Genomic DNA, 27,391 nt, shown 5'->3' with positions numbered 1-27,391 from the left:
CAGTCACCTTCAGTGTCATACACTGCATACCATTTATGATTCTGTCAAAGCAACCTTCAGGAGTCTTGATCAAACATGATTCAGAAACAACATAGGCTACAACAGTTTCCCATTTATACTGTGTGTTGTTGACTACTTTTATATATATATATATATATATATATATATATATATATATATATATATATATATATATATATATATATATATATATATATATATATATATATATATATATATATATACATAAGTAACCCCTAGGGAAAGTAAACTAATGAAGTTTTGTATAATTACATCTTCAGTGCAGATACAAAGAGGGAATTATAAAATGAAGAAAGAAGGTACAGAATATAAGACTGAGTGAGACATGGTGAAGAGGGAATTTGGAGAGATAGTGGAAGAAGTACACGTGACATTTCATACAGTCTTGGTAACCAACAAGTATGGGACAATTGCTCATAACTGGTATATTACAATTTGAATAATTTTGAAATTTCATGGCAAATATAACTATCTAATTTGTACAAGCCTTGATGGAGATTAACATTTATTCCCTTACTAGATTTGATCAAACTGCATTCAATTAATTTTTTTTCTGTGATGTTATTGTTGTATGTGATGACTTTTGCGTTATCCCAGTCAACTGGGTGGTTAAAATGGTTCATGTGGTTGAATATGCCGCTAGATTGATTTGTGTTGATTGATTTGTGTTCTGAGTGTTTTAGCAGTCTGACCAACATAAAACTGCTTCGTTAGTTTACTTTTCCTAGTGGTTACTTATGCATTTGTGAACACACATACCTAGTGTTTTTATTGCATATTATATATATATATATATATATATATATATATATATATATATATACATTATATGTATATTCATATATATATATTCATATGTATATTCATATATATATATTCATATGTATATATATATATATATATACATATATATATATATATATTCATATGTATATATATATATATAAATACTGTATATATATATACAGTATATATATGTATGTATTCTGTATCATGTTCAGGATGGCAATATTTGTGTCACAATGTTTACTGGCATCAGTATGGAGTGGTACCCATATCCCATTATGTTTGTTTCTCTGCTCCCTGCCACTGGTATTGCTTCCTCAGTGAGGCAACCAAGAGGTAGTGGCCAAGCTATGTAACGAGAGCCTGTAGTGTCATATAATTATTTATGTATATTTATTTGCTAATGTTGGTATGTATATATATAAAGCCACCTGGCAGATTCTGTTAGTATGTTCATGTTCCCTGCCAAATGGATTAATGTTTTCTCCACACATTCTGGGTGTGAGACACTATATAACCAGCCTCTTGTCAGCCGTGAACGAGAGAACACACGATTTTTCTTTGTGTGTAAATTATAGTGATTTATACCTATCATTTGCAATTTCTAGTGACTTTCATTTAAACCACCATTATATGACGCCAATATAAACCCTTTCAATTTAGAGGAGAGGTGAGAGAGAGAGAGAGAGAATATTCTGGGCCTCACTTTTGATATTCAAATTACCTTCACCCAACCAATTAAAGATCTGACAGTGAAAACTAACAAGAAAATAAACATGCAAAGATAAATCACGTGCACAGGCAGCAGGAGGAAACTTTAATAAGAGTCTAAAAATGGCTCCTAAGAATCACTTACCATCCTTCCATAACATGGTTCCAATCATGAAAACAGACATCATATGAATGATACTACATAAAACACTAAGAACAATAGTACAATGCACTAAAAACACCCAAAGAGAATACCTGTACACAGAAACTAAAATCCTCCCCACAGAACATCACATGGAAATTATAGGCACCCATCTCATTAAATCATGCAAACATAACTGAATGCAACAAAAAACTACACCAGCAGCATACTACTTAAACATCTATAACAATGTACCACCTGTGCCACAAAATACATCTTCACATATACACTTTCACACTCAAGATCACAAAACAAGCTTTTCAAGACAGACGACCAAACTCCCTAAACCATCAAGATATCAGTCCCACAGAAATATTCCTCAAGCACTGATATTGTGCCAACATAGAATAGATTTAACAACAGAAACAAAAATTCCCCTGATGCAACCATCAGACATGACACCAAATACCTCATCTTACACTGCCTGACATTTGCTATTCCCAGACAACACAATATTTCATCACTGAGTGAATTATGGATCAGTCTAGTCTAGTGAATATCATGAGGCCCAGAATTGTTGAGCTCTTTTTCCAGCAAAAGAGTTTGGCCATTTAATTTCACTATCTGATTTTTTTTTTCATGGTTTGGCTACCTCCCTTATAAGGGGGAAGAAACCCTTGGTATATTGATTATTATTTACAGTTGTCTGGAGAAAACAAAAGTACATATGTATATTAAAATCAAACAAAGCACCACAAAGAAGAAGAGGTGGAAGATGAGAGTAAGAGGTAGAAGAAGAAAAAGTGAAGAAGAAGAAAGAGAAAAGCAAAATGGACTGAGTGAACTTAAGAGCAAGAAGTACAAATGCCTAATTCAAAAACAAAAGTTTACAGTTTATAGCCAGTGAACCTGTGTGACCAACCTACAAATGTGATATGTAGGTTAGAAAACTTAACGACGACTGAACAAGGGATGGGCTGAATTAAATTCTTACATTACAATTGTAATAATGACATTATTCATAGCTATCCTAAATAATGGAAGCATAAAAATGAACACAACTAAGAAAACATCACATAAGAAAGCAGTTAAAAAAGTGCTGTTCTCATTCTCATGACCAACTGGTGGTTACCTAACGTTCCCAGAGACTTACTAAGGCTTCAAAAGAAACCTTTCCAATCCTCTTTCTAAGCATTACAGTAAGACATTTAATTTTGGCAGTGTGTATTATAGTATTTTTACCTTATTTTCCAAAACTAAACTCTTCAATTCTACTAGGCTCCAAAATAAGAAAACATACGGTTTCAACAAAACGAAGTTTCCAGTACTGCTTGAAGACCATATATATATATTTTTCAATTCATAGAACCACTGGTCTCTCCAGGACTACAATATGTGTCAGCAGTATGATCTCCAAGCAGAGTGAAATATATAAGCAAGATTTAAATAATACAATAAGCAGAAACCAAACTGGTTCCAAACCTGGCATATAAACATAAAGGACAGACTATAAACCCTGGGTCTGCCATGATTGAAGAGAAAGAGGTGATATGATTACAGTATTGAGGTCACCAAAGGGGATAGACTACACTGAAGAGATCTTTTCTTTAGGCATGGAAGGACTTTAAGAGGTCATGAGAACAAATCAAGACTACATGCCTAAAGGATGTATTTACCTGGTTGTATCTCATGGGAAGAGGAGCTACGCTCATGGTGTCCTGCCTTTGTATCTCGCAGTGTCTAGTTTGCTCTTAAATCTGTGTATGGTTTTTGCACACACTATTGTTTCCTCCAGCCTGTTCCATGTGTCCACCACTCTGTGTGGAATACTGTTTTTCTTCAGATCTCTTCTATAACTATCCTTTTTGAGTTTCTTTCCATGTCCTCCTGTGTTTCTCTTGTCTCAATTTAGTAAGTCCTATCAAATATTTCTGTGCCATTCATGATTCTATAGATGGTCAGTGGGTCGCCTCTCTTCTTTGTTCCAAAGTCGGTAACTTCAATTTAGCCAGTGTCTCTTCATATGACAAGTTTGAAAATGCTGGGGGCATTTTCGTTGTTGTTCTCTGGATTTGTTCAATTTTCTTTGTATGGTTTTTGGTACTGGGTGACCACAAAGTCACAGCATACTCTAGTCGATTCAATGAAGCGGCCTTGCTGTGGATATGCTGTGTCTTGTGACACTGCTTCTGACCCAGGGCAGTGGACAAGGTGCAGGGATGACCCGTCATCCGGGAGGTGCTAAGATACGAGGGAGGGTGGAGGGGTGTGGAGTGTATTCAGGGATGGAATGGGTGGGAATGATTTTATGCCTTTTCCTTTTTGGCTACCTCCCTTGTAAGGGGGAAAAAGCCTTGGTATATGTATATATATAACATTTTTTTAATAATTTCTTCTTTCAAATAGGTAAAAGCCACTTTTATTGATCTTACCAAGTTATAGGATTATCTAACAATTTTGTTTGTTTATCAAAGGACAAGTCATTTGAGACAATTACTCCCAGGTCTTTTTCAAAAAAGGATTACAAAGGCAGAGCATGCCGACAGGAGACCTTTTGATCCATATCTAGGTCGGATGGAAAAAAAAAAAAAAAAAAATCATAATAATAAATAAAACTATAATAATGTAAATAACAAATAAAATACATAAATAAATGCATAGGTATAGTTAAAATAATAAACAAACAGGTAAATAGTAAATAATAAATTAACATATAACTAATGATAAATGAAAATCAGACAGACAAATGATAACAAAACAAAAATAAATAATATAAGATACAAAAACAAATAATATAAGATAAAAACAAATAATATAAGATAAATTATAATCATTACAGCATCTTAAGTATTTATCTAAATGATTCTTAAAGCTTCGAACTGAACTACATTGCACTACCTGTGCAGGAAGTTTATTCCATTCATTAACTACACGGTTGGCAAAGTTGTTTCTACCTACTTCCAAATTGAATCTATTTCCGGACAGTTTGAGACCATTGTTTCTTGTCTGATTCTCATTCAATGTGAAAATTTTGTCACTTTTGATGTTGTCAATTCCCTTTAAAATCTTAAAGACCTGTATCAAGTCACCTCTGAGTCTACGCTTTTTTAGGGAAAACAGATTCATGTGCTTTAGTCGATTTTCGTATGATTTATTTTTGATATTTGGAATCAGTTTTGTGGCTCGCCGTTGTAGTTTTTCCAGTCTGTCAATGTCTTTAATGAGATTCGGTGACCATACGGAAACAGCATATTCCAAATGTGGACGAACTAACGATTTATATAGCTTGTTAATGAGTGATGGACTTTTGAAATCAAAAGATCGTGCAATCAGTCCCAGAATCTTATTTGCTTTCTCAGAGGCTGAAATACATTGCTTGGATCATTTGAGGTCATTACTGATAATTACGCTGAGATCTTTTTCACTATCCACTTTTGTTAACGAATTTCCAAATAACTTGTAATCGTACTTACTGTTATTTTTACCTATGTGAATTACCTTGCATTTACTTGTGTCAAATTTCATTAGCCACTTTTCAGACCATTGCTGTAATTGATCTAAATCTTCTTGAATATCTAATTGGTTTGAGTGATCATTTGCCACTCCGCACAGTTTTGTATCATCAGCAAATTTGGAAACAGTAGATTTTAGTCCATGGTCTATATCATTTATATATACTATGAATAGAAGTGGCCCAAGAACGGAACCCTGAGGAACTCCACTTGCAACACTTTTCCATCCAGAAGTTTTTCCATTTAAAACAACTCTCTGTTTTCGACCATTCAACCAATTACTAGTCCAACCTAATAGGCTACCACTTATTCCATGCAAAGCTAATTTAGTAAGTAGTCTTTCGTGTGGGACAGTATCAAAAGCTTTTGCAAAGTCTAGATATATTTAATCTATATTGTTTCTTTTGTCATAATTTGAGATAACCGTGTTGTAGAATTCGAGTAAGTTAGTCACGCAAGAACGTTTCCGTCTGAAACCATGCTGGCTATCATTTATCAAACGGTTACTTTCTAAATGATGTTCGATAGCATCTCTGATGATAGTTTCCATTATTTTTCCTACGATTGAAGTCAAACTTATAGGCCTATAGTTATTTGGTTTCTTTTTGTCACCTTTTTTGAATATGGGAGTAACGTTAGCTAGCTTCCATTCTCTTGGGACATCTCCGGATATGATGGATTTCTTGAAAATAATTTCTAATGGAACAACAGTCTCATTTTTCATTTCCTTTAAGATTCTTGGATGCCAACCGTCAGGCCCTCGTGTTTTATTAACTTTGAGTTTGTCTATACACCTTTTAATTTTTTCTTTTGTTATATTTACCGTAGTGAGTAAGTTTACCCCAGACTTTTCACAGGTTTCAGTTTGGAGTTCACTTTGAGGTGTTTCGTTTACGAATACAGAGCTAAAAAAATTGTTTAAGATATTACACATTCCTTCATTTGAATATTCAAGTTGACCGTCAGCAGATAATAGTGGACCAATGTGATTCCTAACAACCTTTTTATCTCTAATGTAACTATAGAATTCTTTGGGATTCTCTTTGGATTTATCAGCGATGTTCATTTCATATTGTCGTTTTCTTTTTCTTATTGTCTTTTTTAAATCTCTCTGTATTGATACATAACTTTCATAGTCATTAGTTGCACCCGAGCACTTATATTTCTTATAAGCCTGTCTCTTTTTAGCAATACTTTTTTCAGTTTCTTTGTCGAGCCACTTTGGGCGAGCCTGATTTGGGGGACGTCTGTCCTTAAAAGGAATGTAAGTTTGAATCATCTTAGTGAGCGTATTTTGAAATATTTCCCACATCTGATCTACAGGCCTTTCGTTTAATTTTGCCTCCCAATCTGTAAGCTGAAGCTCCTGACGTAGTCCTATGAACTGAGCTTTACTGAAATCGGGTATTTTAGAAGCACAAGTATCTATTCTAAAATTGTTTAGGAGTTTGAATCTGACTAAGTTGTGATCGCTATTTGCAACAGATTCACCGACTTCTACATCACTTACCATGCTTTCGCGGCTAGTGATCAATAGATCGAGTAAGTTTCCATATCTTGTGGGCTCTTTTACATGCTGAATTAAGTAATTGTCACCAAGAAAATCAATCAAGCGATTACCTATATGGCCATGTTCAAGGGTCATCCAATCAATGTCAGTAAAATTGAAATCACCCATTATCAATAAATCCCGGTTGCAGAAACTAGACAGTTCTTGAAATAACAGTTTGTCGTCTGCTAATGATAATGTCTTTGGCCTATATATTACACCTATATTCATTTTTTGTCCATTTGTTTGGGTTAACTCAACCCACAAACTATCATATGCATCCTGTTTCACTTTCTCTAAAACACAAGCATGAACATTGTTTTTAACGTACAATAGAACACTGTAAGAGGCCGGTAGTGTACGAATGGAAATGAGCTAGGGCAGTAGAATAACTCAGACTCGACGCCTCCGAAGAGGGCAATGTTATGTCTAGGTGAGGGCGACGTTTTGTCTATGTAAACACACCGACGGTGGTGACTGTTTTTATAATCGCTTATGTAATCACAACATTGTAAGCGCGGGTTACCTTCGTTTGACTAATGCTGAGGTAAACAATTTTTGCTAGTGGCATTGAAATGGCTTTCCGGATTGGTGCAAGGTGCAGAAGGAGGAAAAAACTATTGGTGCATGAATTCAAAGTCACGCCCATAAGGAGTGACATTTATTTGAGAAGTCACCGGGGATTGGTTTAGAAAAATTAGTGACGTCAGACGAAGGTAGCTTAGCGTAAGATACGGGATCTCGTCAGACGTTCTACAGAGAAGAGATAGAGAAGATATAGGGAGAAGATATAGAGAGGGTGTAAGGAGAGAGGATCAGGAGACGATGTAGAGACGAGAGAAAAGAGATCCCGAGTGTAAGCTAAGGTGAAATTACAGTGAAAGAAGAAAGAAAATTCACCATCCTTTTATTAACCCAAAGGACGAGAGGAATAGGCATGGGGCCTAGAAAATAGTGAGACTACAGGAAAAAGAAGGCATTGGGCCTACTACTTAAGAGGAACTTGAATATTAGTGAACCTCACGTAACGAGAGGCAAGGGGCCTCGAGACGAGTGATATTACAAGTCAAATTTAAGTGACAGTGGTGACTAGGGGAGGTGAAAGTGGTGCTCAGCGGTGGAACGAACTGGGTGTTAAACACCTCCGAAGAGAAGTGGCGCCAGAAGTCTACGGGAACAAGACAACCAAAATCAAGAGTGTATTACGACTACGAGAGAAATCTACAACTTCAAGTAACTGCTACGTTGGGAACAAGCATTCTTCAAGATTCTTCAAGGAGATCATCATCTACAAGGCGGTCTTCAAGGCAGAGTGTGTGATGGAGGAGGAACAACGTCGTTGAGGAATGACAAGACCGTAGAAGGACGTCAAACCAGACATTGACATCACGAAGCGACATCGCAAGCAGCCAGGCTAAAGCAAGGTATTAGTAAAGTATGAGTACCCCTCAGAATTCTAACGTGTTGAGACACGAAATTCACACATCAAATACAAATATTCCAAAATTCACAGGAGAGTCTAACACATATGGTGTAAACAAGTTCTTGAACCTTATTGACACACTTATAGTTAGTAAAAACATTACAAATGAGAATCGTAAGATTGAGATTCTCAAGGAGAATATAGATCCAGAGCATGGAAGGGCGAGGTTTGTCATTAACTTTCAGCAAATGGAATTAATTAATCAATATGATAATTACAAGAAAGCCTTTCTTAAACATTTCATGTCCAAATGTGATCAGGATCCTATTAGATCATTGGTAAAAATGATTAAGGAAGTTAGGACAAGTGAAACTGACACAGAGTACTTAGCTAGATTAGATAGATGGTCAAAAGACATGAATTCTATCTTGAAAGATTCAGACTGGATAGAAAGATCTAGTGAGAAGATGGAAATCTCACAGGTAATCAAATTGATTACATTTAGCTTATTGGCAAAGAATTCTGATGACTTAACAGCAGAAAGGCTGTACAAAGATTTAAAATCAAATATCTGTTTAGGAGAAGTAGATTATCTTCTTCAAGGATACAGTGAGACCAGAACAATAAACCCATATGTAATGCCTATAAATCAACAAAGCCAATATAGGAACTCTAGAGAGTTTAAGAAAACAGAAGTAGGACATAGGCGGCATGCTAGAAGTCCATCTAGGGATAGGGATACCAGAATCCTATGTTTTAATTGTAATGCTTGGGGACACAAGGCACAAGAATGTTTTTATGGGATTATTTGCAGAAATTGCAAATACGAAGGTCACAATGAGTATCAATGTAGGAACCCTCCATTCTGTATTTACCATAATAAAATCGGACACAGAACTCATGAGTGCCGAAATTTTCGGGTACCCCCAGGGCTAAGAGGAAAACCCCCAGACACAGAATAAACCATTTCAGACCTCCCCATATATATACCGATAGGCGGTATTGTGTTAAATATGGGAATGCAAGGGAGATGAAAGAAACTGACAAACTGATAATTACTGTTGGTAAAACTTCTGTAGGACCTCTCATTGCGGGTAAAGTGTTCAATAAGCCTATTCAAATTTTTATTGATACAGGGTCTGTAGTTAATGTAATTACTAGTAAAGTTTTAAACCAGTTGAACCCAGGAGTGAAAATGTTGGAACCAATCCGTTACACATTGCAAGGTGTAACTGGAAATCAGTTAAAAACATTAGGCAAGATTGAGCTAGAAGTTGCCTTATATACAAATGAACAATTGTACATCCCAGTGATAGTGGTAGAAGAGTCTGTTTTTCCAGGAGATTTATTGATAGGATTTGCAACTATGAGAAAAGAAAACATGGTAATTTGTCCTGCTGACTTAGGAATTTTAGTGAAGTCACAGTTAATCCCATTCTTAAATCAACCAGACTTAAGACCAGTGACAGGAATCAATGAATCCTTAGATAACATTTCTATCCTAGATAGCGAGGCCGAGCGGTCCAACCCTACAGAAAGTAAAACAATTTGTGAACCCAACTCAGAAGTTCAAGAAATCCCAGAGATTACTAAATTATTAACCACAGATGCCTTGAGAATTGCAGATTGCGGATTAACAAGGTCGACATTGTTACATCCCATGTCAATTAATAAGGTTGAAGTGTGTTTGAAAGGAATCAATGTAGACTCTGAAGTAATTACAGTCCCAGAATCAGTTAAACTTAAAGGATTGAAGTGGGACTCAGGGATTTATAAGACAAATAAGAACAGAGTAGAAGTATTAGTAATTAATACTATGAATAAAGAGATAGTTTTAAAGAAAGGTACACAAATAGGATGTATTCAGGTGTGTACTAAACCTATTAAGATTTTAAATGAGAATAGTGAGGAGATAGAATTACCAACTTCATCAATTTGCTCAGTACAAGAAGGCATAGACTTAAGAAATAGATATAAAGAATTATTACAATCAACTAATTGCCCTGAGTTGGATGAAGCTTTATTTGCTTTGCTTATGAAACATAAAAAAGCAATTGCTTTGCCGGGGGACGCCTTAGGCAAAACAACTGTTTTAAAACATCACATTAAGTTAAAACCAGGAACACAACCTATCTACATACCAGCCTACAGAGTTCCTCACTCTAGATTAGCTGTAGTAGATAAACTCATCACTGAAATGTTATCACAGGATATTATTGAACATAGTAAGAGTGAGTGGAATTTTCCGTTGATCTTAGTACCAAAGTCTGATGGGACTATGCGACCAGTTATTGATTACAGGGAACTGAATAAGCACACCATTCGTGACAGGTTACCATTACCCATTATCGGTGACATTTTGAGAAGTTTGGGAACTGAGAATAGATATTTTAGTACTATAGATATCAAATCAGCTTTTTGGCAAATAGAATTGCATGAAGATTCAAGAGAGTTCACAGCATTTTCTACTACAACAGGACATTATGAGTTCAAGAGAATGCCATTTGGGTTATGTAATAGTCCATTAACTTACATGAGATTAATGAATACTATTCTAGATGGATTGTTAGGAAACACTGCCAGTGTATTTCTAGATGACATTTTAATAGTTTCTCAGACTGCAGTGGAGCACTTTAAGAAATTAGATTTGATATTCTCAAGACTAGGAGAAGCTGGGTTAAAAGTAAAACTTGAAAAATGTAAGTTCTTGCAAGACAGTGTCATTTACTTAGGACATAAGATAGACAGACACGGACTGAGTACAGTAAATTCAAAGGTGGACGCTGTCAAGAATTTTCCAGTTCCGATCAATGTAGACAAGGTTAGGAGCTTTTTGGGATTAACAGGATATTATAGAAAATTCATTCAAAGTTATGCTGACATTGCTAATCCACTAAGTTCTTTGTTGAGAAAGGACTCAAAGTTCATATGGGGACCTGCGCAACAGCAAGCTTTTGACAAGTTGAAAGATAAACTCACAAGTTCACCTATTTTAATTTTCCCCGACTATGAAAAAGAATTTATTCTTTGTACTGATGCGTCTGACATAGGGTTAGGAGGCATACTAATGCAAGAGAGAAATGGAACTTTAAAACCCATAGCTTACACATCCAGACTTTGTAATAGTGCAGAGAGGAACTATTCTATAACTGAAAGAGAAACTTTAGCAGTAATTTATTCTTTAGAAAGTTTTAGGGATATGATACTAGGGTATCCCATCAGAGTTTGGACTGATCACACAGCTATTCAGAACTTATTTAAGCATAAGAATCTTAGAGGCAGACTTGCTAGATGGTTTGCGATACTTCAGTGCTATGATGTTCAATTTAATTATATTCCGGGTAGAAGGAATGTAGCAGATCCACTTTCTAGAAACATTAGTCAACCAATGACTGGGACAGGGTTGATTAATTTTGTTTGTAGTATAGAAGAATTAGTAACTTTAGATGAAGAAATGCTAATAAGAGAACAGGGAGATGATGAGACATGTGATTCAATAATCAAGCATTTGATGAACCCAAGAGGAGATCCTCCAAAGCTACCAAAGGGGTATAAGATAGAGGAATTTCATTTGATTAATGGAATTTTGTATAGGAAAACATTTGTAAATGGGAAAGATATTTCTAGAGGTCAAGTAAATCAGTTGGTTATACCACAAACTCTGGTAAATGAGATATTGAAGTTACTTCATGATAGTGATTGTAGTTCACATCCTGGAAAGGATAAAACTTATAGACAGGCACAACTTAAGTACTTTTGGTTAGGTATGAAGAAAACTATATATGATTATATAGAAAAATGTGTAAAATGTGTAAAGGTGAAGGGAAATACACCAAAACCTGCTCCTATACTCACCTATCCCATTCCACAGAAACCTTGGGAAAGAGTTCACATGGATACTTTGGAATTACCACTAACCGAGAACGGCTTTAAATACCTATTTGTTGCTATTGATTATTTTTCAAGATTTTGTATATTACAACCCATAATCAATAAGAAAGCTGAAACTATTGCTTCCGTAATCTATGATCAGATAATCTGTAATTTTACTACACCTAACATCCTAGTTTCAGATAATGGGACTGAATTTAATAACAAAATCTTGGAAAATCTATGTAATGTGTTCCACATCAAGAAAGTCAATATACTCGTTAACCATCCCCAAAGTAATGGAGTAGTAGAAAGGTTAAACAAAAAGATAATTATATGTCTTAGAACCCTAATAAGTCCTCATAGTGTAACTTGGGATACTTGGATTCCTTGTGTTAAGTGTACCCTGAACAATCAAATTAATGTAGCAACTGGGGATACACCTCATTTTATAATTTTTGGGGAGGACAAAACTCTGCCATATGAAATGTTGACAGCAGAGCAAAAACCCATATATAATATGGATGATTATATATCCAATAGGATAAATACTCTTCAAAGTATTCACCAAAGAGTTAGGAAACATATGCAGGTGTATTCACAAGAGATGAGGGAACAACAACACAAAATAGCTCGTAAACTAAAATTGAAAATTGGGGAATTAGTAATGGTCAAAGCAACCTCACCCAATAATAAACTTTCACTAAGGTACACTGGTCCATATAGGGTAATTGATTCTGCAGGTGGAAACAAGTTTAAACTTAAACATTTAGAATCAAGAGAAGAATTGGTAGGACATTTAGATGACATAAGTTAATTTAGCTTGCAGATCTATGAAGATGATTATAGTAATACTTTGTGCATAAATATTGATAACCCTGGAGAATATGGAGAATATTATAATGATATTTTTCAAGAGTTGAATATTAATCTTGATGTATTTTACAGATAGTATTGACCATTTATATGTATTTGGGATGGGAGACCTAAACAACTGGAACTTGGTGTCAAGCAGATACATGGAAACCTAAAACTTAGGATCTGCTGTGGTCAGACTTGGAACCTTAAGGACTTAAGGACCTCTCATCTGAGTACACACATGAGTATTGTGACCATTTTAAAATAATGAGACTGTCTTTGAAAATGAAGTGTGTTGGAAATAATATTGAACAAGAAGAGACACTCGAACCCTAGATTAGTGTGTTTTGCAAATTAATTGCTATTGAAAAGATGATAAACCATTCAGAATTTAAAGTTAGTGCTCATAGTGAATTTTATAATCAATTACATCCCTACTGTAGACAATCTAAGAGAAAGCATGATCTCTTTTGTGTTCCGAGAGGCTTCGCATGAACTCTCTGGTTAGGAATATGTCTGTTATGAACAATTGTCATTACCAACGAATTTTGGTAGACCAGATCCCTCATTGTAACATACAAGGATCTCATTACCTGTTTTTCCCTAACAAGACAAAGGTATCAATAAATTGTCCCGGGTTGAGTCCTAAATTGGATTTGGTTGAAGGTCTTGTCTCTATTCAAGATAACTGCGAATTGCATGCAGACACTATTTCCACCATTTCTAATACCCTTAATACAATGCATTTAACCGAGGACACCTACATTTCAACCTTCAACTTCACATTGCCTGAAAACTCTCCTCCCTTGAAAATTAAGAGAAGACCATTGTCAAGATCTCCCTCAAATGATTTACATATGTTACCAATCCTAATCATACCCTTACTTTCAGTGTTAGTGGCAGCACTGATTGCCTTTGTTGTATTCCGGAGATTGGCTCTGTCAAAGCAAATCAACCATGTAACCGCTTAATTCAATACCTTATATATATATTGAGATGCATGTTATTCACATTTATAGGTATTATGTTTATGTATTATTCCCAATTTATAGCATGAATGATGTATTTTGGAAGATAGATTAACAATAACGCAAGGGTAGATTAGCTTATTCTAGAAATATATTAGCAAGCCCTGTAAGAGGGAAATAAGAAATTGGTCGGGACGACCAAGGGTAGCTGCCGAGCCCTGTAAGAGGCCGGTAGTGTACGAATGGAAATGAGCTAGGGCAGTAGAATAACTCAGACTCGACGCCTCCGAAGAGGGCAATGTTATGTCTAGGTGAGGGCGACGTTTTGTCTATGTAAACACACCGACGGTGGTGACTGTTTTTATAATCGCTTATGTAATCACAACATTGTAAGCGCGGGTTACCTTCGTTTGACTAATGCTGAGGTAAACAATTTTTGCTAGTGGCATTGAAATGGCTTTCTGGATTGGTGCAAGGTGCAGAAGGAGGAAAAAACTATTGGTGCATGAATTCAAAGTCACGCCCATAAGGAGTGACATTTATTTGAGAAGTCACCGGGGATTGGTTTAGAAAAATTAGTGACGTCAGACGAAGGTAGCTTAGCGTAAGATACGGGATCTCGTCAGACGTTCTACAGAGAAGAGATAGAGAAGATATAGGGAGAAGATATAGAGAGGGTGTAAGGAGAGAGGATCAGGAGACGATGTAGAGACGAGAGAAAAGAGATCCCGAGTGTAAGCTAAGGTGAAATTACAGTGAAAGAAGAAAGAAAATTCACCATCCTTTTATTAACCCAAAGGACGAGAGGAATAGGCATGGGGCCTAGAAAATAGTGAGACTACAGGAAAAAGAAGGCATTGGGCCTACTACTTAAGAGGAACTTGAATATTAGTGAACCTCACGTAACGAGAGGCAAGGGGCCTCGAGACGAGTGATATTACAAGTCAAATTTAAGTGACAGTGGTGACTAGGGGAGGTGAAAAACACCCCCACCTTTCTTGTGGTTTCTATCCTGATGAAAGTGTTTAAATCCCGCAATATTAAATTCAGCTTCGAACTCTGTACCATTTAACCATGTCTCAGTAATTCCTATCATATCGAGATTTTCGCTTTTGACATACGCCTGTATTTCTTGAAATTTGTTCCTAATACTATGAGCATTAAAGTACATGGTTTTAAGAAACTCATGATTATTTCTTTTTGACACATTTTGAGTTTCAATATTATGTCTTATATTATCATTTTGTTTTTTTTATTTATACCTTGCTCTATATTATTATCATTCGGTCCTTCATTGACATTCAATGCCTCATTAACATTTCTCCTATCAAAATTAACATTTCCCCCATCACGGACATCTGGTCGATCACGGTCATCCGATCTCTTTTGTACATTTTGTCCCCCTACGTCACCGTGATTTACACCGGCCTCCCATCGTTCAGTGACATTATGTCCAGCATCCCTTTCTATAATTATATTTTGTCTAGTGACATTATATCCTACCGTAATATTTTTTCCTCCCCTATAATTACATCCCATCGTGATCTTTTGTCTTCCAATGATCTTTTGTCTTCCACTGTCATTACATCCTATCATGATATTTTGGCCTTCATTGACATTCTGTCTGGTATCCCTTCCTAAAATTATATTTTGGCCTTCACTGACATTATATCCTACCGTGATATTTTCTCCTCTATTATCATTACATCCTATCGTGATATTTTGTTCTCCACTATCATTATTTCCCATCGTGATATTTTGTCCTCCACTGTCATTACATCCCATTGTGACATTTTGTCCTATGACATTACATCCTACTGTGACATTTCGTCCTCTAGCGACATAACATCCTATCATGATATTTTGGCCTTCATTGACATTCTGTCTGGTATCCCTTCCTAAAATTATTTGGCCTTCACTGACATTATATCCTACCGTGATATTTTCTCCTCCATTATCATTACATCCTATCGTGATATTTTGTTCTCCACTATCATTACTTTCCATCATGATCTTTTGTCCTCCACTGTCATTACATCCCATTGTGACATTTTGTCCTATGACATTATATCCTAATGTGACATTTTGTCCTATGACATTATATCCTAATGTGACATTTCGTCCTCTAGCGACATTATATCCTAAAATTATATTTTGTCCTATAGTGGCACATTGTTCTACATTAATGCTATACTCTACACTGTTTTCCCAAATACATTCTATTTCCCCTTCCCTTTGGGCTTCTACCCTAAAAAAGGAGCTAGTTCATTACAAACTCCCACAATGAGGTTTGTAAGAACATCTTTGCCTCTGCGGGTAAGGTGGATCCCATCAGAAGCGTAAAGGTCATGGCGCCTAGAAAAGAGATACCAAGGATCAAGAAAGTGGTATCCCAATTGTGTGCACAACTGCAATATCCTATCATTGATCCCTATGGCTCTACTGTTCCAACACGAGCCTGCGTAGATCCTCGGGAGGATCCCACAGACTACGTGACGGCTCCCACGTTCCTTCATCTCCTGAAGGAGGACCTTGTAATTCCGAACAAGCTCCTCTGATCTCACCCTACCTACATCGTTACTTCCCGTATGAACAATCGTAACCATGTTCTTCCGTCCTTGCTCCCTGATGGACCGGGTACAATCGACGATCCCACGGCCCGGTTGACATACAATCTTGCAACGTCGCTTAGTCTTCCGCTGCAGGATGTCGTCATAGCCTCGAACCATGGAGTCCCCCACCACCAAGAACTCCTGGTTTTCAGCCACTTCATCCTTCAGTAGAGCAAAATGATTGGCTAGAGCCAGCGGTTGCTCCACAGAGCACACGTCTACCGAACGCGGGCTCGACAAACGGGACCCCACGGAGCGCCACTCGCTCATGGCAGTGACAGTAGGTGAAGAAGTGGAACGCTCTTTGGGTTGTGGGGAGGGTTCACTCTTCTCACGGAGCGCACTCCTGAGAAGACGAATTTCCTCCTCACACATCCTGAGACGGACCTCTAGGTTCACGCAACCTTCACAAGCCATTTCGCTCCCCCTTCAGCAATAAAAACGGTAAAGAGAAAATACTAGTCAACAACAACAAAAAATCAAAGCGGTCTCTAATAAACTAAATACGCGAAGCTTACTCTGCTTACCTTATACTATTTCTCCTACCTTTGGAGTACGGTAACAGAAAACTGTTTTGAATTTAAACAGAACACTGCACTTTATCTTATATCTGTAACTGTATAGCGCTATACGTATACAATCACAAAAAACACAACACAATCACTTAACACTATTCGGAGATATAAATTTCACAGGTATTCGCTAGCTGGTGTCTGTGCAGAAAAACGAGGTCTCTAGCTGAGGTCACGAGCGGACTGAGAGAGGTCAGTTCCAATTGTATATTGTCCTGATATTCTTTTTTTACTTTTACCAAACTCCATTATGCTACATTTCTTAATGTTGAAGACCACTTCCAACTCCATTTCCAAACCTTGTTCAGGTCTCTCTGGAGTGATTTGCAGTCTGTTTCAATTTTTACTTTCCTCAACAATTTAGCATCATCTGCAAAGAAGCTCATGTAACATTCCACATCTTCATCCATGTCATTCACATAAATAGCAAACATTATTGGAGCCAATACAGATCCTTGCAGGACTCCACTAATCATCTCCTTCCAACCTGAATACTACTCTTATTTTTCTACCATGCAGGAAGTCCTCCATCCATTTTAACCCCTTCCATACGGTGCCGCACACGTAGGCGTCATGAGGAGCAAGTGGATTTGCGACGCTGCCATATCGGCGTCTTGATTATATTTATTGTAGTCGCCCCTGTGTTTTTACATTCTCCCAAATGCGCCCTGAATCCCATTCTCTGTGGTTTTCAAAATTCGCGGGTGAAAGAGAGAACGATCGATATAAGTGGCGACTATATTTTATGATGTGAATATTATTTCGTTACGTCATACGGCTGGCATTGGCTGCTGCCCGCGAGATTTAAGTCCCGTACTGAAGTGGTTAATAGGTTCCCTTGTATCCCACCTATGTTTTTTTTTTTAAATAATTTTGTGTATGGTACTTTGTCGAAGGCTTTCTGTAGGTCTAGGGAAAGTACAATTAGCCCATCCATCCCTTTCTTGTATTATATCTATTAGTCTCAAGTAAAAACTGATTAAATTTGTGGTACATGATCTTCCTTGTTTGAATCCAAATTGTCTCAGGTTTATTATACTGTTTTCTTCCAGGTGTTTTACCCATCTATTCTTGATCATTTTCTTACAAATTATGGCTACAGTGCTTGTTAGGGAGAACAGTCTGTAATTAGTTGGTTCTTCCTTGTTTCCTCATTTATATATTGGTACAATGTTGGCACTTTTCCAGTCCTTTGGTATTTTTCTTTGAGTGAGCAACTTATTATATTATATATTTTGTCCATTAATTCTTCTTTACATTCTGTTAGTATCCAGTTTGTAAATCTGTCTGGGCTGCGAGATTTCCTAACATCAATGTTTGTTAATTGCTCCATTATTTCTTGTGTTATTATTATTTCCCTCATGGGGGGAAATCACAGTTCGCTTCCTTCGTCCCAATGTGTATTTACCTAGTTGCATTTTACGGGACAAGAGCTATGCTCATAGTGACCAGTCTTCGTATCTCTCCACATTCAGTTTGTTCTTAAAATCGTGTATTGTTCTGGCATTCACTGTTTCTCTGTTCAGTTTGTTCCAATGACTATGTGGGAAGCTATTATTTTTCAGGTCTCTTCTGTACTGTCTTTAGTGTCTTTTCGTGTCCTCTTGTTTCTCTTCTGACCCACTTTAATAAGTCGTCTCTATCGAGAACTTCCATCCCTTTCATAATTCTGAAAATGGTCAACAAATCAACCTCTTTCCCTTCTCTATTCTAGTGTTGACAACTGTAATTTCTCCAATCTTTGATCATATGTCAGGTTTGACAGTGTAGGCGCCATTTTTGTCGCTGCTCTTTGGATTCTTTCTAATTTTCTTTTGTTCTATTTTGTGCTACGTGCCCACATTGATACAGCATATTCTAATTTCAGTCTTAACAGTGTAACAACTATTTTTTTTAACCATGTCCTCATCTATGTAGTCGAAGGCCACTTTCATTGATCTTAATAAGTTGTAAGTCTCTCCAAATAATTTATTTACATGTTTGTCAGGTGTCAAGTCACTTGAGATGATTACTCCTTGGTCCCTCTCTGAATTTACTTTTTTGACTTCTTTGTTTCCAATTTTATATTGGCCCGAAACTCTATTTGTACTTTTTCCAAATTCCATTATGTTTCATTTTTTAATGTTGAGGTTCATCTCATATCTCCGACTCCATTCCCATATTTTACCCAAATCATCTTGCAGCGATCTGCAATCTTCTTCTGTTCTTACTCTCGAGTAATTTGGCATTGTCAGCAAAAAAAATTCAAATAACAAAATACTCCCTCATTCATATCATTTATATATATGGCAAACATTAAAGGAGCCAAAACAGAGCCTTGTGGGACGCCACTTTTCACATCTTCCTATTTCGAATTTTTGTCTCTAAGTACCACTCTCATTTTTCTCTCGGTTAAGAAATCCTTCACCCATTCCAACAGTTTGCCTTGAATTCCTCCTATTCTTTCAATTTTACTTCTTAATTTTTTGAGTGGTACTTTGTCAACTGCTTTCTGCAAATCCAAGAAGGCACAATCTGCCCATCCATCTCTTTCTTGTATTATCTCAATCTCAAGTAAAAGCAAATTAGTTTGTGGTGCACGATCTTCCACTTCTAAAGCCAAATTGTTTGGGGTTTATTATTTTGTTTTCTTCCAAGTGTTTGGTCCATTTGTTCCCGATGACCTTTTTGCATATTTTTGCTGTGCTTGGAGGGATACTGGTCTGAAGTTTGTAGGATCCTCCCTATTTCCTCCTTTATATATTGGTACTATGTTTGCATCTTTCCAATCTTGCGGCACCTTTCCCTCTTTGAGTGAGAAGTCAATTATCTTTTATAGTTTGTCTGTCAGTTCATCTATACACTCTTTCAATATCCAATTTGCAATTCCATCTGGTCCATGCGATTTTCTTACTTCTAGGCTTTATATTTGGTCTCTTATTTCTTTTTGTATTATCTTTATTTCTTTCATCATGGGTGATCTTTCTTGTTGTCCATCTTCCCAAGATTGTGAACTCTCAACTGTAAAAACAGATCTACTTTTTCTCTAGCGAAAACCAACTTTAAGTGAAAGTGATCGTTCATGACTTCAGCCATTTCTAGATAATCTGTGTAGTCTGTATTTCCTTGGTGTAGATTCACCATTTCCTGTTTATTTTTAAATTTACCATTCACATATCTACAGAATAGTTTGAGTTGATCTTTACATTTTCTGTCTTTTTCATAGTTTCTTTTTTCCTCTCTGTGCACTTTTACATATACATTTCTATAGTTTATATTTACCATTTTCCATTTTTTTTTTAATCTTTTCCCCATCTTTTCCAAGTTTTGTCTCTTTCGCCTCACTGCATCTTCTGTTGACCAAGCATTTAATGTACACCCTCTCTTGTTTCTGTCTTGGTACATACCTATTTACTCCATCATCATAGATTTCTATCAAGATCACCCATTTCTCTTCCACTTTTGTCTCTTCAATGTAGAATTTTTCCCAATTTGCATTTTGATTTTTTTTTAAGTTTTCCAAAGTCCATTTTGTTGTATATCAATCTCCTTTTTCTTTGCTTTTCATTTCTCTAACTTCCTCAATCCCTCCTCTGATCCTGCTACAAGCGCAGTGTTGTCCGCAAACAACATCTGGCTCACCTACTTTTCTCCATTTTCTTTAAACATCTCCAATCCCTGACCCATTACCCTTGCATTTACTTCTTGCACCACCCCATCCATGTATAAGTTTAACAGCCAGGGCGACATAACACATCCCTGATGAAGCCCCACCTTTACCTCAAACAACTCACACTCTCCATTTCTAATCATGACATATGCTCTACTACTCTCGTAAAAACTCTTGACAGCTCCCAGAAGCTTTTCTCCTATCCCATATATCTGCAAAACTTCCCAGTGTCTTCCTGTCTACCCTGTCATAAGCCTTTTCCAAATCCATAAAAGCCCAAAAAACATCCTTACCTTTTCCTATAGCTTTCTCACATATCTGTCTTACCACAAAGATCTGATCTACACAACTTCTACCTGTCCTAAATCCACACTGTTCCTCACCAATTACTCCCTCTATTCCTCTCCTAATCCTCTCAATCAAGATCCTCCCATAAGCCTTCCCACTTACACTTAACAAGCTAATCCCTCTGAAACTACTACATTCACACTTGTCCCCTTTTCCCTTGTAAAGTGGAACTATACAGGCACTCCTCCAGTCCTCTACCCTCTCTCCAGCAAACATTAAATAACCTCACCAGCTAAACCACCATCACTATACCTCCTTTTTTTTTTTTAGACATTTTGCATGGCATCCATCCAGATCAGGTGCCTTACCTGCTCTCACCATCTTAACAACTGCCTTCACTTCATCCTTCCTCATTTGTCCTCCATTTTCCTCACTCATCACATTCATTTTCTTAGCACTTCCCACTGCAGCTATCTTTCCCTTTCTATCCTCCTTCACATTTAGCAACTCCCTAAAATAATCTGCCCATCTTCCCCTTACTGCCTTCTCTTCCATTATCATCTCTCCATCTGCACCTTTTACCTTTTCTTCTCTACTTGATTCATCTCCTCTTCCTCTCTTAATTTCTTTTCAAAACATCTTTTTATTACTTTCAAAATTTTCTATCATACTCTTACCCCATTTCACATCTGCTCTCCTCTTTGCCTCCTTTACCTTATGCTTTACTTCTCTTCTCTTTTCTTTGTACCTCTCATATGACTCCCTCATCCTATTTTGTAACCAATCTGTGAAATCTCGCTTCTTCTCTTCTACAACCTTCTTTGTTTCCTCATCCCACCATTCAATACACTTCCTTCTATTTCCTCCCATCCTTCTTGTTCCACACACCATCCTTGCACACTTTGTGACTCCCTCCTTGAACCATCCACATTCCTCCTCCACTCCGAGCTCTACTCTATCCTTCACTCCCTCCCACTCCTCCCTCAGCTTCTTCTTGTACTCCTTCTCCTTTTCATTTAAAGAGTTCACTCTAAGCACCTCCCTACCTTTTGTCCTTTTCCTTATCTATCCTCCACTCTCACCTTCCACCAGAACATGATCTGATATTCCCCCACTCTCTCCCCTTAGCACATGTACATCATGTACTCTTCCTATTATACTCCTATCTACCACTACATAGTCCATTAATGCTCTATCTACCACCCTTCCATCCACCACCCTCTCTAATGTATACTTATGCTCGACTTTCTTCCTAAACACTGTATTTGCTATCCTCAACTCCCTAGACACATCACCATCAACTCTCCACTATGATTATTTACTGGAACTCCACATTTCCCAACCACTCTGTCAATTGGTTCATTTCCTACCCTAGCATTAAGGTCTCCCAATACTACTACATTGACATTCCTCCCTAATCCCTCTATGCACTCGTTTAAATCTATCTAAAAAGCCTGCCTTTCTTCTATGCTCTTCTAACTACCAGGCCCATATACACTTACAAAAACCCACATCTCCTTTCCCATTTCACATTCATCCACATTATCCTTGAAGAAACTTCCTTCACTACACATTTACCTATCTCTTCACTTACTAGTATAGCCACCCCTTCTCTCCCTCCCCCTCTCTTCACTCCTGAGAACCTCCCAACTACACTCCCAAACTCACACTTGCCCTTCCCTCTCAACTCAGTTTCACTCAAAGCCAACACATCCATCTTTCTTCTCACAAACATATTGCAAAATACAAATATAAAGATGGGACACCATGAGCATAGCTCCTCTTCCTGTAAGATACAACTAGGTAAATATACACATTCGCTGGCACAGTGGTAGCATTTGCAACTGCTGCTACAGTGGTCCAAGTTTGAATAGTGCACAGGGCTGAAATAATTTCAGTATCACTGCACTGAATTGTTACTCCAACTCTCATGGGCGGGAAGTTGGGTGTTTGTGCACATGTAAGGTCACAGCACCCCTATATTGGTCATACATAGCTCTGAGCTCTCTTTTGAGAGGGTAATAGCTGTATATCACCATGATCCAAAAGCATGGTGAATCACAAACACACACATGATTCAGTACTAGTACCTATAATGTTTCTTTTCTATGTTAATGAAATGATGAAATGTGCAACAAGCTATGTCAATATGTCAGCAGATTATGCAAAAATCATGTGAAGAGTGAAAAATGGGGAGGAATGGAGGTTATTACTAAAAGATCTAGACACCATATTCACATGGAACCAAGAATGGAAGCATAATTTAAATTTTAAAAATTCAAAATACTGGAAAAGGAAAATAGCTCTAAAAGATCTTAGAACTATTCCTCTGGAAGTGAATCCATTATAAAAGCAAAAGAGAAGAAAGATTTGGGAGAATTGATGAAAGACAATCTGTCATTTGACAGATGTTAACAGGATTGTGGGAGACATGTAAGGACTGCTGCAAAAGCTTAAAGTAGCTTTTCACTGTATGGATGACGTGATAAAAAAATTAGAAACCATAATCTGTCCAAAATGAGAATCTATCTGATACAATCCCCACACAGAGTGAAGGATATAAGCAAGATCAAGAGAACACAAAGGACAGCAACCAAATTGGTTCCCAGCCTGGCAGATAAACCATACGAGGAGAGACTAAAATCACTGGATCAGCCAACTTTGAAAGATACAAGAGAAAGTGGTGATATGATCACAGAATTCATGTTGCTAATAGGATAGTCTACTGTGACAGAAGAAATCTTTTGATTAGGGGTAGGAAGGCTTCAAGAAGTCATAAAATTGAGGAAGATTATGTCTAATGATGTGAAGATATAGTTTTCCATACAGATACATAAATACCTGGAATAGCTTAGAAGCTGGGATAAACCAAGCTGGAACAATATATGAATTCAAACTAAAAAATAAGGATACTGACCAAGTTGGAACCATACATGAATTTGAAATTAGGTATAATAAATTAGAGAGTAAGAGACAAGACCCAATGATCTTTTTTTGTATGCTACAATTATGAAAACAAACACATAAGGCAGTAGCTATGATGATCCCTGGTCTAAAAAAGATAAGGGAAGATTGAAGAAACTGGGATTTTCCACTCTGGAGGAGCAAATTCCTAAACTGGAAACAGGTTTAGAGAAATTACTGGTATGAGGTCAAAGATCAATATGAGGATATAGTAATACCCTGAAAAAATAAACACATTTAAAAGATGTTAGGTAGCTTTCCAAACAGAAGCACTGATTTGTGGAATAAGTTGGATCAATATATAAACCAGACCCACACAATAAAATTATTCAAGGCAAGGCTTGACAAATGAAGGAAAAGAGATATGATCCCCATGAATACTGCTCAATCCTGTACACTACTACTACTAGGTGAATACAACTAGATATCAAACACATGATATAAACAGAAAGATCCTACAGGACTAGATTTCGTTTCCGTGATTGAAACACTGAACTAATCTTGCTGAATATGAAGGAGTGATCATGTGGTCCTTGAACTTATGCTGAGGAGTGGAAGACAGAAATAAGAAGTGAAATACACTAACTACAAAGACAACTTTACAAAAACTAATTCTGCCAACCTTAAAAATACCCTAAAGAATTATATTGCACGAGCTTCAATCAAACTAAAGAAATTGAGAAGAAATGGAGTATCTTCATGACAATTTACAATGGGGTGGAAAAATATGAGCCAAAGATAAATAGAAGATATGTACAAAGAAAAGAATAGTTCAACAAAAGGTGTACACTGGAAACAAGACATGGCAAGGAGAGATGGAGAGAGAGGGAGAGAAATATATATATATATATATATATATATATAAAACACAAAAGTATACAAAAGAACCAGAGGTGAATATACAAGAACAAGATGAGAGTGGAAATTTTTTTTAGGAAGGAAGTAGTTATCAAATTTATGAATAGACCTAAGCAAATCTACTGATGAACAAAGCCACTAGGATACAGTATGGATGCTATGCAGTCACCTGTCCAGTTCTGTCACTGTCAGTTAGACAATGGCTTTCACATTGTGGACAGGGTGTTCTCCTCCACATGATGATAATAAGCACTGTTACAAAGACAATTAGCTTCCTTGGACTTTATGAGAAAACATGGGGTTCTGCTGTAATCTGTTAATTGCCTGAGGTATAATAATAATCAGGCCATCAGCATCCGTGACAATGACCTGGATGATCCTTAGAATTTGAGGTACCGAATTACTAAATATAGGTTAGGTTAGAATAAATTTATCCTTTCATTTCGACAACATTGGCATCTATCAATACAAACATGGCGCATCATTCAACTGACATGACTTCACTCGTTAGTGCAGTCGAACCTCGAAAGCCCGGGCTAATTGGGGGGAAGGGTGGTCCGGTCAGGCCAAAAGTCCGGTCATCGAAAATATCTCCCTAACACCCGTAGATTTTCGTAGCAGTATACCTATAGGTAATGTATGATATGGTATAGAAACACATATGAATAATACTCTAACACTGTAATAATAACAATACTGTAATAATAATACTATAATACTAATAATTCTGTAATAATAACTGTAATACAGGCATGTAAATGTACTGTATATACAGTGTACTGTACTGTATTTTTTATTATGTACACTGTAAATATCGGAAGGTATGCACGCTGATAAGTAGAAAAAAATTCATGTCCTTGTGCAGTTGCCACATGCCGCTATTTTACTACGTTTTGGTACAAAATTCTACGAAATGGCAGCCCTGGTGGCGGCTTGACTGGGCCAGGTTTGAGTACACGTGTACGGCTGTCGCTGCCACCTACCGGACAAATAGGGAACTTTGCTTGAAAAGTCCGCCCTTTGTTAATTTCGACTGGTCATACGAGGGTCCGGGTATTCGGGGTCCAGGCTTTCGAGGTTCGACTGTATATAGATCTTAGCAACTTTTTTGTTATTGATTTCTGCAAATAAAATTGCATATTACATTGATGTTTTATAATTTACAAAATTAATAATTTTCTATTGCTGAATCGTGTAGGTGTGCACAACTAAAATAATGCCATTTCATCTCCACAGTTCCCATTGCATCTGGTTTTTCTTCCACCAGATTATTATTCAATTCATCTAATCCTGAAATTGGTCCATCTGGGTTGGTATATGTTCTTTTTAATTTTTTTCCTTTTCCTCCTTGTTTTCTTTTTCCTGTGTTTCCTTTCTTTTGATATACCACTTTCTCAGCCTCAAGTCCAGCACTCTCCAAAATAACTCACTCTTTTCGGTTTCCATTCCTATCTTTTACATTAGCTTTATTTTTTAGTGAAAAAATTGAAGTGTCAATGATGATTATAATAGCCAATATATGTGAAACAACCTTAAAAGAGAGATGGATAAAATACATGAAAAACAAATGAATCTTGGCTGACAATTATTATAAGGATATGAAAAGAAAATACTTGAAACCCATCATCCTGAATATTTCATTGTTATGATTGTATATCCATTAATTACAGGGCCATGTGAAGTTGTCATGATGCTGTGGGGTTTGGTAATTCCTTTCAGTTACACTGGCTCGCCAACCTCGAGTAAGGCACTTAACCTTGTGACTTGTCCAGGAGGAAATAGAAAGAAAGGAAAAAAAAAACAAGTCCTTTATCACCATAACACCAACTATCTTGTGATTTTTTCTATTCTAGAGAAGCCCTTTACATACTCAAGATGTCATATCCAAGGATAAAATAACATTTAAAAGTAAGACATTATGTACAGATTATGAATAAATGAAGTGCAGCATCATGATCAGCTGACTCAGACCTCAGTTCCCCTAAGCCTGCGCAACCTCTGACAACAAATTACGCATTAAAGCATATATCTACGAAACTGCTCCATCTACAAACTATTTCGTGTTATTTGTTACCTGTGCTGCACTACAAAGACCGAGTACTGCTCCCATGATTCTCGGATTTCTCGAACGTCTTTATAATGTTAGATACTTCGTCGCTTCGTTGTTTACTCGCAATTGACTTTAGCTTGTAGCTACTTGGTGCTCGGGTCTTGTCTCAAGGTTTGTTGTTTCTTTGTTGTTGAGTATAGGGATTATGTTATTATGTAAGGAATATATTTTGCGTGCAAAAATAAAGTATATTATTTCTTCTTTATGAGTTATTCCTTAGTGTCAGAAAATAATTTAATATATAAAAGTGGAACAAGGAAGTGAATACCTCAAAGACTACGCGGTGGATTCGAACAAATACGGCTTGCAGGGACTACTACTGAAAAGGGAATGTTGCAAGCTTACCCATTTCAATTTAATGGGAGGTCAAGTGACTATAGTATGTGGCTCCTATCTCTCTAACACATCTTGGGTGTGAAAGTTAATATTCAAATTAATAACATAAAATTACATGATAATGTTCACCAATGGCCATGT

General features: G+C 36.8%; 1 protein-coding gene across 2 annotated transcripts in view; it reads right to left on the bottom strand.

Moving 5' to 3' along the window:
- LOC143023315 (serine incorporator 1-like) overlaps positions 1-27,030 on the bottom strand; it is a 92,530-nt gene extending 65,500 nt beyond the window's left edge. For both annotated transcript variants that reach the window (XM_076181848.1, XM_076181849.1), the window contains exon 1: positions 26,879-27,030. In XM_076181848.1, coding sequence (XP_076037963.1) covers positions 26,879-26,914 — 36 coding nt within the window. In that variant the 5' untranslated portion in view covers positions 26,915-27,030. The remainder of the gene's footprint in view (positions 1-26,878) is intronic.
- Between the last annotated feature and the right edge of the window lie 361 nt (positions 27,031-27,391).

The sequence above is a fragment of the Oratosquilla oratoria genome, unplaced genomic scaffold (genome assembly GCF_046742065.1).
Source record: "Oratosquilla oratoria isolate Oo_2021 unplaced genomic scaffold, ASM4674206v1 SCAFFOLD45, whole genome shotgun sequence".
In the NCBI taxonomy this organism is placed as follows: domain Eukaryota; kingdom Metazoa; phylum Arthropoda; class Malacostraca; order Stomatopoda; family Squillidae; genus Oratosquilla; species Oratosquilla oratoria.
This window is presented reverse-complemented; position numbering and strand designations above follow the sequence as displayed.